This window comes from Emiliania huxleyi, assembly GCF_000372725.1.
Source record: "Emiliania huxleyi CCMP1516 unplaced genomic scaffold EMIHUscaffold_665, whole genome shotgun sequence".
NCBI classification, from domain to species: domain Eukaryota; phylum Haptophyta; order Isochrysidales; family Noelaerhabdaceae; genus Emiliania; species Emiliania huxleyi.
In genome coordinates, this window is record NW_005197017.1 from 14210 (window position 1) to 25229 (window position 11020).

Below are 11020 nucleotides of genomic sequence, written 5' to 3' on the forward strand. Positions count from 1 at the left end.
GGGAGCCCGTTATAAGAACCACGTGCTAGTCAGGAGCTGAGACGCTGGAGAGTCCGCGTGTGACCGTGTCGCGATGCAAGTGCCACGAAGCGCTATTTCCTGCTCCCAGCCCACCACCTCGCCTTCTCTGTCGCCCTCCTGGCCCAGGCCCATCAGTAGCAGGCCCGAGCTGTCCCGAACCGCACTTACCTTGGGTCTGCAAGCTCACACCGGCTCGTGATGCCACGGAGAGGGCTCGAGATTGTCTCCGGTGGACCCCATCCGAGGCGATTCCGAGGGCTTTACGGAGGTCATTATCGGCGCCACCGACCGTGAAATGTCCTGTTCCACAGCCCCTATGCACAAGGTGCATGGATGCAGTCATAATATGTAGGCCTTCTCTCCCAATCTTTTGAGCACTAGCCGCAAACGGCGCTTCTTGGCACTTCATCGCGACACGTCCAGGTGCCGAAGCGGCTTCCCAGCTCACCACCTCGCCATCTCTGTCGCTCTCCTGGCCCAGGCCCATCAGTACCAAGCCTAATATGTCCCAGACCGCACTTATCTTGGGTGATGAAGCTCACTCTGGCTCATACCACGGCTCTTACGGCCTCACACACGCCTATTTCACCCACAGACACCGCCGGCACGCACTCCCACTTCACACACGCTCAAGCACAACCCCATCAAAGCACAGCCCTGCTCATAATTGACAAGGGCTACCACTTGGTGGCCCTGGTAGCCTCTGGATCGTCACTGCACTCGGCTCCTCTGCAGCGGTCTCGGCTCTCGCCACGACAGCACGCCGACGGCAAGCTTTGAGATCCGTCTGGTGGACCTGCTGTGGCCAAAGCCGCCCCTCACATGCAGCTCGCACCAGACCTCGACACTGGGCCCGCTCAGCTTGGTCGTGGCGGCGTGTGTGAAGGATGCGCGGCCGAGCCGCTGGCGCTGCTACAGCGGCGCGAGAAGCAGGCAGCGGCGCGACACCCGGTCGGTCGAGTCTGGCCGTTCTCTCGACGCCGGCCGGTGAGACTGACGGCCTGTGGCCGGCTGGTGGGCGGAGAGCAGCCAGGAGGACTCCAGAATAGCCAGCAACATGAAGCAACGGGAGAGCGCACAGCGAGCGCAAACACAGCTCTGAGAAAGGGCGGGAGTGGGCCTTTAAAATAGAGACGATCCGATACGTTTTCTCCACAGGCGAGGGCGGGCTTGTGTATTTGGGGCACGGACACTCGCCGACCCCTGGCACACAGCAACGGCGGCCAACCACGGGAGTCGCCTCGCGTACCGTCAAGCGTCGTGTTGGAGTTTGGGTGCCACACTCAGGATATATGTGGTCCACCCTTCGAGCCCTCCTCGAGCTCCTGCTCGAGCTCCTCTTTGGCGGCGGCCCGCTCCCGCCGTCTCGACTCACTGTCGTCACAAAGCTGGACAAGCCGCGGCTGGCGGCGGCGCGGGGCGCCTTCGTGGACGGAGCGGTGCTCGCGGACGGCTCGTGCGGCGCCGCCGTCTTCTACTCCGCGGGCCACGAGCTCAACACGCACGGCCGGCTCACCCTTCCCGCTGGAGCACCCGCAGACTCGAACCTCGCCGAGCTTGCGGCTCTCGCCCACTGCCTCCTGCGCCACCCGCGTGGCGAGCCGCTCGCGGTCTTCTCCGACTCGATGCACGCGCTGCGCTGCGCGCAGGCGGCGGCGGAGTCGGGCGGCGGAGGCCGTGGCCGTGGCCGGAGGCGCGTGTCGGATCAGACGCAGGACGGAAGGTGGGGCGGGCTCGTGCTCTTGATCCAGCTGCTGCTGCGGCTGAGGAGAGGCCGGACGGCCTTCTTCAAGGTGCAGGCGCACAAGGGGAACCGGTCGAACGAGATCGCAGACGCGCTCGCCCAGAAGGGGGCCGGCGGCGACGGCTCGCCTCTCCCGCTCCCCGCCTTCAGCGGCGGCAGCCGACGACACAGTGAGGCCGCGTGTGAAGAAGGCGCCGCTCAACGCTTGGCTGTGAACAGGCGGCCCTCCTTCCGCAGTGAGGCGGAGGCTCGCCGCGTGCCGGTGGGCGCTCAGCTACCTGCTCGCGCACCCACCCGAGGAGCAGGCGGCGGCTGCGCGGCACGGGCGCGGCCGCGACGGCAACAGGCGGCACCTCGGCGGCGCCTCAAAGCACCCAGCGCGCCGGGCGGGCTCGCGGCACGACGCCGCGCCTCCGCCGCCGACGCGGCGCGAGGCGGTGGCGGTCGGGAGCGGCGCGGAGGCGGGAGGCGTGCTTGCCGTCGACTGCGAGATGGTGCGCATCAGGCGAGCGCGGGCGGCCCCTCCCCGAGCCTGTACCGCACACCTCGCTGGAACCTCGCTGCAGGTCGGCGTCGGAGCGAGCGGGCTGCCTTCCAAGCTCGCCTCCGTCTGCGTCGTCAACGAGGCGGAGCGGCCCCGGCGCCCGGCCCGACACCTCCCCGCCTCCTCTGCCCGGGAGGCCGTGTGTGGAAGTGTCTCGGAAGTGTCTCGGAAGTGTCTCGGAAGTGAGCGCCCTGCTACCGCCAGGCGGAGGAGGTGGTCTACTTTTCGTACTGCCGGCCGCCTTGCGCTGTGACCGACTACCGAACGCGCTGGTCGGGCGTGACTGCGCCGATGCTCGCCACCGCGCCGCCCTTCGAGGCGGTGTCGAGGGAGGTCTCCGCCTTGCTCAAGGGCAAGGTTGTCGTCGGGCGAACACCTGCAGCGCGCCTCTGCCGGCGGCCGGACATGCGCCCCCGACCCGTCCGCAACATGCCGCCACTAGGCACGATTTGCAGCACGACTTTGCGGCCCTCGGGTTTGGGCACCCGCGCAGGCTGGTGCGCGACACGGCGCGGGGGCTGCCCTCGCTGCTCGGCACCCGGGCCGGCCGGCCGCGCAAGTTGCGCCACCTCGCCGCCGAGTTTCTGCAGTGGCGGATCCAAGAGGGATGCCACTCGCCGGAGGAGGACGCGGCGGCGGCGATGCGCCTCTACCGCCGCTTCCGGCCCCAGTTCGAGCTGGCGGTGGCGCGAGCGGAGGAGAGGCGCGAGGAGGCGCGCCGCAGGCGCGCTGCAGCGGCGGAGGCGGGCGACGACGGCGAGGGCGCCGAGTGGGGGGAGAGCGACCAGGTCGGGCCGGTGGGAGGCGCAGGAGAGGCGAGCGGCGCGGGATCATCCTCTGAACCAGGCGGGTCGAGCACGAGCGAGCACTCTCTGTGTGAAAACCTGTCGTCGGCCGTCGGCCGGCGCGGGCGCGGGGCGGCCCATACGTCGGCGATCGACGGGATCGACATCGATTGAACCGGCTGACTGCGCACAGCACCCATCCTCTGTGTCCACGCCAGCTAGCTAGCGGTAGCGCCCTTTTGTAGTCTCGGTCGATATTTCTATTTTTCTCGGCATAAGCAAGAGCCACACTCCGGTGTGCGGTGTGCCACACATAAAATTTTAAAAAGCCGTACGATGTGCCGCCTGCCGGGGCGCGGGGGGCTCGCTCAGTGACACTGACAGAAATGTGATACATGTAGCTGATACGGCTCATTCGTGTGTCAGTGCTGTGTGAGTCGTGACTCGTACACGTGACTCTTTCGTGAGCTTACAGCTGTGGTGAAAAAAGAGCGCTGATTGAGCTGAATGTGGACACGATTCAGCTCAAACTTGCGCGTGACAAGTGACTCATTGAGTTTGAGTGAGGCCCAACCCAGCATGCGCCAACTCAGACCGCCACGGCCAACTTTCCCCTCTCGGTGGCACCAGCGGGCGGGCAGCAACAGCTCCCCTCCAGCACAGGCAGGCTCCCGCAGCACCAACGGAAGCCGCCTGCCCAAGGTCGCCACGTCCCTAGCTCGATTTCCTTCTGGACACGCGGCACGTTGGCCCAGGTGACGATCAGGTTCATCAGCACTCCACCGCCCACTGCGTCACGTACTCGTCATAGTCGTTGCCTGCGTTGCTGTCGGCGCCGAGGGACTGGGTGTAGAGAAAGTAGCACACAAGTAAAGCATAGCAGACGTGGAGGGCGCGGCTCGGCCACCAGATCATCACCGCCTCGTACCACGACAGAAAGAAGGCGATCACGGCCGAGGTGGAGTGCCCGATGCACCTGCGAGGTGGGATCTGGGCGTGGGAGGACGCAGCGGAGGCGCGTTGCACAGTCAAACGCAGAGCCCCGCGCAGTCACCAGGGCATCCAGCCGGGGCCGTAGCCCTCCGGCGTGGCATTCTGAGGCCCGTAGCCGAGGCCGTCCACCTGCTTGAGCCCCGACCACATGGCAAACAGCAGCCCCAGGCCCCACAAAATCGGGACGTGCACCACCTCGCGCGGGAGGACCTCGCACTTGAACTCGACCATCAGGAGAATAGTCAGGTGCCACATGGACCAACGCGCCACCCACGCGGACCACGACTCTGGCCCCCAAAAGTTGATACATTGCGAGAGCTGATACGCGCGAAAGGTGCGGTCTGTTGACCAGATATAAAAGTCGCCGTGATGCACCACCATAGCGAGGTCTTCCTCACTCGCGCCCATCTCCCACTTGGCATATTCCTTCACAAACAACTCTAACACTCACACGTCATTTGTTTGCCGGGAATGTAAGAAAGAAAGAAAGAAAACAGACAACCCAAGGGAGGGATGGGAGGACGGCACGCCGCCACCACACAGGGATTTTAAGGAGAGGTGTGTGGTGCGCTAGCCGTCGCCCACCCTAGGGAGTCCGCCTCTTCCTATCTCTCTTCGCAGTCTCTCTCCGATTCTCGCTGCAACCTTCATGCCACCTCGCGGTCGTCCCACTCTCGTCGTTCTCTCCCTTGTCATTTCCTCCTCTGTCGCGTCGTTCCCTTCTGCCTCGTCCTGTGACGCCGCCGCCTGCCGGTCCCTTGTTCTCGCGGCTTCTTTCGCCTTTCGGCGCAACTCCGTCCTCCTCGCGGCGTATCCTGGCCCCTCGAGTCTATCGAGCTCCCCTCGCGCAAGAATGTAAAGAAAGAAAGAAAACACACAACCCAAGGGAGGGATGGGAGAACGGCACGCCGCCACCACACAGGGATTTTAAGGAGAGGAGGGTGTGATGCGCTAGCCGTCGCCCACCCTGGGGGGTCTGCCTCCTCGTATCTCTTTTCGCAGTCTCTCGCCGCTTCTCGCTGCAACCTTCATGCCACCTCGCGGCCGTCCCACTCTCGTCGTTCTCTCCCTTGTCACTTCCCCCTCTGTCGCGTCGTTCTCTTCTGCCTCGTAAGAATGTACGTAAGAGCCACATACATTGAAAATTCTTTTTGCTCAACTTTCCTTCGACTCAGCAGATATCTGCCATCAGGCTCTGCTCTCTAACCGCTCGCTGACCGATGCTGGCGACCTTCGTTCTATGCTCCAGTTTTTACATTGGGCCCGTCGCTCGTGCTCCGTCCAGTCGCGTGCCGGCGACCTGCTGGATGAACGCCAAGGGCGAGCCGAACGCCGATAAGCTCGACCCGAAAAACAACCTGGTCGACCCGTCGCTGCGCCCCGAGCTGCCGACCGGCACGGCCTTCGACCCGGCGCAGCCGCTCGGGCTGAGTCCGTTCATGGGCATGCCGCACACCGCTCACAACGAAGAGGCCTTCAAGAAGAAGGCCAGGCCGGGCGAGGGCAAGGGCGCTGTCACGCTCGGAGGCTGGCCGCCCGTGAAGGGCAGCCTCGAGGAGCGGGTGGAGACGGCGCGGTCGGCGCACTCGATGGCGGTGGAGCAGCGCACCGCCGAGATCGTCCAGCCGGACCTCGCTCTCTTTTGCGCCGACGATATTGACGCCGAGGAGCTGACGCGACGCAAGGCGGGTGCGCGCGAGCGGGCGATAGAGGAGGCCGCGACGCTGGGCGCGCTGGACCAGGCCTACACCAAGTACGCGGCGATGGCCAAGGCGCAGCAGGAGGCGGAGGCCGCCGCCGCCGAGGCGGGGGCAGAGCTCGAGGCCATTTTGCTGCGGCTCGAGGAGGAGATGTACAGGTAGGGCGCGTGGGGCGCGGGGCCAGGTCCGGGCCGCCCAGCGGAGGAGACCGTATGCAGGCGGAGCACTGGAGCCTGCAGGGCGCCCCCCCTAGGGCGTACTCAGGGGTCTGAGCGCGAGTGGAGGCAGGACCACGAGACGGGGTGGCATGCGGTGGGGAGGGAGGACACTCGTGTGGGCGTGTTTGCATGAGAGGGGAGATATCAGATATTTTGTAAATTCCATCACTTTTTTTGAGCTAGCCTTGTCGATGTTAGGAAACAAAGCAAGGCGGACATGGCATATCGCTCTCGGGCCCACAGACATCCCGCACACCCGCCGCCCCCACCCCGGCCGGGAGACCATAAAGTTAAAGCCGTAAAGAGGGGAGTGACAGTTTGGGACGGCAACAGTCGAGTACCTCGCAGCTCGCACTCCATGTGCGAGAACGCAGGGTAAATGTAAGCCGGATGGCTCGCAGGCCACCTCTTGGTCTTGCGCCCCGAGCTGACCCTGAGAGAGAGTTTTTAGAAGCCAACAAGACTTCTCTCCTGATATCCTCTACCGCACTGATCACTTCCGCTCCCTCGCTCCCAACCCATCCACCTCGCCTCGGGCCGCGCCGCGCGATCTCGCCACTTTTTTCTTCTTTCGTTTATCGGAATGGGGGTATCAATAAATAGAGCAGTCATCTCCAGGAGAGATGGGCGACGCACGAACACAGAGGCACAGTGCGCACCCCGCCCCGCTCACAGGGGCGTGCAGCTTGTGCCAACTTTTTTTGAGCTTAGCCTTCGATGTTATGAAACAACGCAAGGCGGACATGGCATATCGCTCTCGGGCCCACAGACATCCCGCACACTCGCCGCACACCCGCCGCCCCCGCGCGCGCCCCACCCCGGCCGGGAGAGAGGGGAGTGACAGTTTGGGACGGCAACAGAACGAGTATGTTGAGTCCTGGCTCAACAACGCAGAGAGAAATGAAAGCCGTCCGGCTCACAAGTCCGGCTCACGCGCCCCGACTGACCGATCTACCGCACTGATCACTTCCGCCCCCTCGCTCCCAACCCATCCACCTCGCCTCGGGCCGCGCCGCGCGATCTCGGGCGATCTCGCGCCATCTCGGGGCCGCGCCGCGCGATCTCGCACAATCTCGCGCTATCTCGGAGCTCCACGCCACGCCGCCCCCCCCCCCACCCCCCACCCCACCTCACCCACCGCCGCGCCGCGCTATCTCGGGCGATCTCGGAGCGTCGCTCGCGCGGCGTCACACCTGCTCAAAAAAAGGAAGGGCCTGGTTGGAGCCACGGGGCTCACGAGGACGTGTTCGCTCGGTTCTCGCCGCCTCGCCCTGCGCCACTTGGGCCGGTGAGGCGGCGCCCCGCGCGGCGCGTCCCTCGCCCCGTCACGCCGACCCCTGCGCGCACCGCTCATCTTCAGCCCTCTCGGGGTTACTCTTGCGCTCACGCAGGGGAACCCGGCGGTACTCCCTTCCCCCCACCTCCGACGGGTTAGGTCGGTTCTGCGCCCCTTTGGCGCCTGTGCATGTCCCGCGTGCCCGCCTGCCAGGGCTGATGCCAAGGCCAAATCAACAACATGCCCGGCTGATGCCAGGGCCAAACCCACTGCCCGGCTGGTGCCAAGGCTCAATGACTCTCCTCTCCGTCTCTTTCCCCCCCCCACCCAGACAGGACTGATCCGCACGACACACGACACACTCTCTCCTACTATCCGACAGACGCTGCTTGACCGACACGGGACGCTCTGACACGCACTACTGAGACGACTACCTCTACTCCCTACCGCTACTACTCGACTGGCGGCGCTCGCGGCGCCACGCCGCCCATCCTCGGCCACGCGTTGCGCTGGGTGATCTCCCAGTTGCGCCTCGCAATGATGGCCGAGTGCTGCTGCAGGAGGCGCTTGCGCTCGTTGCGCACTCGCCACTTCTCGCCGTCGGAGCGCGCCAGGGCGACCTTGGCGGCGAAGCCGGTGGTGAACCACTCCGCCGCCTCGCGGCCAATGCCGCCGCGTGTGCTCGCCGCCCACGTCATGAAGTCGTAGTTGTTGGCCGCGCACGCCGCGGCCTTGGCACTCCGCTTCGCCTCCTCGGCGTAGTCGGTGCGAGGTGCTTACTTTTTTTTCACGGAAATGCGGGTCGAGCTGTCATTTGTCTGCCCCGCCGCAGGCGCAGCTTCCGCGGCCCGAGTTGCGGCTCCGGCGCTAGTCCTATCGTCCGATTCCGCCTCGTCGCCGCGGACCGTCAGCCCGGGCTCCTCGCTCGGCCGCCTCAGCCAGCAGTCTGGCGAGATTCGCTGCCCGTTTTGGAGGACCCGCGCCTATGATGCGCTCGAGGCGGCGCTCGCGGTCGCCAACTTTGTCGCGGCGCGCCACAAGAGCATCCTCGACCGGCAGTGGCTTCCCGGCTCCGACGCCTCGCTCTTCGCCCCGCTCGCGCTTCCCGTGCGGCCGATGGGCGAGAAGACGCGTGGGCTGTCGGTGGAGGAGGTGATGGCGGTGGTGCGTGAAGACATCGAGGCGCGCGGGTACTACGTGACGGGGCGGCTGACGCAGGCCGTCTACTCGGACGGCTGCTACTTCGACGCGCCCGACCCGGACATGCCCGTCAAGTCGCTCGGCAGGCGCGGCGCCGCTTGCCGCGCCACACAACGGATGCCCGCCCTCGGCTCTTGCTCTCGGGGCTGTCCTGCTGAGGGCGGTGTGCGTGTGTGTGCGCGGCAGGTACACGGACGCGCTTCGGGGGCTGTTCGACCCGTCCCTCTCGGCGATCGAGCTCATCGAGCTCGAGCGTGTGTGCGACCGCTCCTTTGTTGCCCGGTGGCGCCTCTCTGGCGCGCTCAAGCTGCCATGGTACGGGGCCAGCACGCACCGCGTCGCGGGGGCCCGGGGAGGGGAGGGGAGGCAGAGGAGGTGGGGAGGAGGGGGGGACGTGTGCGTGCGTGCGTGTGCGTGTGTTTGATTGGGCCCCTCTCGCGCATCTTCTCTCGGCCCACGACCCTCCCCTCCCCTCCCCCTCCCTCTCCCTCCCTCTCCCTCCCACCCCCTCCCACCCCCTCCCACCCCCTCTCCCTCCCTCCTCCCAGGCGCCCGCGGATCAAGCCGTACCTCGGCGCGACGCGGTACGAGCTTGCGGAGGATGGGCTCATCGCGGCGCACAGCGAGCAGTGGCGCCTCTCCGCTAACCACCACCTGTTAAGAAGACGGTCTTTACTCGTAGGCGCACAGCGAGGAGTGGTCCCTCTCCGCTCTCGAGGCCTTCGCCTCCACCGCGTGGCCGTCGCTCGGCGCTCCGCCCGCGCCGGAGGCGGGCGTGCTGCAGCGCGACGCCGACTTGTGGCGCAGGCTGCGGCCGGAGCCGCCGCCGCCGCGGCTGACGCGGAGAGCGGTGCCGCTGCAGCGCGGGGCGGCGAGGCTGCGGGGAGGGCTGTTTCCCCCAGAGGGGTGAGTCGCTTCTGAGATCACGCAGACACCTGCTGCTGACTCAATTGCCTCTCGGTCCACGACCCTCTCGGTGCCATCTGTATCCTCGGTCATCTCGGCATCTGGCATTCGCAGAGGGCGGTGCCAACAGATAAATGTATACGAAACGACAGGGAAATCGCAAGCGCGAAACTTTACCCTCAGCCTCGGCTCTCCTGTGATGCCTGCCACCTCGCCAAAGGCCCGCTTAAAGGCGCCACCCTTAGGCAGCGGCAAATCGTCAACTCAGTGTTTTCAGTGTGAGCTCGATGTTACTACACGTGGCGGTTCCCACAAAGTCTCACCTTTGCCGGTGTAACAAACATTCTTTAAGCACGGAGAGTCGCCTTGGACTGTCAGCGAGCCTGACCCAGTACGGGGTGACCGTGAGTTGACCAGGGGTTGTGCGCCGGGTCCTCCTGCTCGGCTCCAGCCGGTAGACAAGTCTTGTCACTAACAGAGTAAAAGGATCTGACCTCGGGGCCGATGTGACCAAGCGCTGGTAGCGTGGTTTTACCTCACACCCATGGTCTCACAGTGTGCCGGCAGTCGCCGAGCAGTGTCGCTCACACAAGCCGCAGCACAAGTGACTGAGGGCCAGTGAGGGCGAGCCCATCGCTGTCACAGCTGTGGTAGCCGCACAGTAGACTGTGTCAACTGTGCAGAGCGTGTGAGCAGCCGAGGAGCTGCTCTCCAGGCTTCTGACGCAAAGAGCTGCATGCCATCGAAGGCGCTGTCGAGGTTCGCCGAGCGCGGCGAAATCGGAGGACACCGTCACCGACGAGCGCGTTGGACTTTTCACTCCGGACAAAGACCGCTGCACAGCGGACGGTACGGGCCGTGCAGCGGTCATAGCGGCGAGGCGCGGGACCGTCTGTGGCGAAGTGGGTCGCGTCCTCCGATTTCCTCAACTCACGGTCCACGCCCTTTACGCAGTAGCGGGCCCGGTGCAGCGAGGTCTCAAAGCAGCGTACGTGTTCGACTCTTCGACATGGCCAAAAGTGGGGGGCCCGGGGTGCCGTTGAGGCGTTGCTCAGAGACCAGGCCCTCCAATCGTACGCGCGTGTCTTCGTTGAGTATGCCAAAGGGATGGACTCCCACGCAGTGCTGCATTGTCCATTGAAGCCAAACAAACAAAAGGACCGGAAATGGGGCCCACAATTTTCCGGTGTATGTAGCTATTACGAACATACCCGTAGGGTGAACTGCTGACAGGGTTTGCCGATGAGGAGCGATCCGAACGTGGTATTCGGGTGTTTAGATCACTACCGCGTACTGTAGTTCCTCTCTTTATTTGGCAGCGCTTTTATTCTTCTCGAGAGTGCCAGTCCGCACCTGTGTCGAGCCTGTCTCCTGTCTGCTGTGAGAGAGAGTTGATTTTCCTAAATTCTTCTCGAGAGACGAGAGTTTTGCACGGCGATCGATCGAGGATGCTCAGGCGTGCGTATCCGTATGAGAATGAAGCGCCACACACATAACTGAGTGAGAGTGAGTCACCCACTAAGCTAAAAGTACGTGCGAAGGTGGTACGCGAAGATGAGCCAGCAGACCGGCACACTCACTCACGCACGCAGTTGTGGGTGCTTGACCGGGGTATTAATTAGTTGTCGCTCCC

The 11020-nt window shown here is 64.8% G+C and overlaps 3 protein-coding genes across 3 annotated transcripts; all 3 read left to right on the forward strand.

The window, feature by feature from the left end:
- Positions 1-1646: 1646 nt before the first annotated feature.
- On the forward strand, positions 1647-3419 carry EMIHUDRAFT_248419 (hypothetical protein; the record flags this gene model as incomplete). The annotated part of the gene is made up of 4 exons (XM_005762725.1): positions 1647-2027; positions 2514-2666; positions 2765-3106; positions 3327-3419. The coding sequence occupies 4 exons, from the start codon at positions 1647-1649 to the stop codon at positions 3417-3419; spliced, it is 969 nt and encodes a 322-aa protein (XP_005762782.1).
- A 1888-nt stretch (positions 3420-5307) lies between these two features.
- On the forward strand, positions 5308-5949 carry EMIHUDRAFT_248421 (hypothetical protein; the record flags this gene model as incomplete). Its single annotated transcript, XM_005762726.1, has 1 exon — positions 5308-5949. The coding sequence occupies one exon, from the start codon at positions 5308-5310 to the stop codon at positions 5947-5949; it is 642 nt and encodes a 213-aa protein (XP_005762783.1).
- A 2127-nt stretch (positions 5950-8076) lies between these two features.
- EMIHUDRAFT_120586 (hypothetical protein) lies at positions 8077-9391 on the forward strand (the record flags this gene model as incomplete). Its single annotated transcript, XM_005762727.1, has 4 exons — positions 8077-8555; positions 8668-8737; positions 9030-9065; positions 9164-9391. The coding sequence occupies 4 exons, from the start codon at positions 8077-8079 to the stop codon at positions 9389-9391; spliced, it is 813 nt and encodes a 270-aa protein (XP_005762784.1).
- Between the last annotated feature and the right edge of the window lie 1629 nt (positions 9392-11020).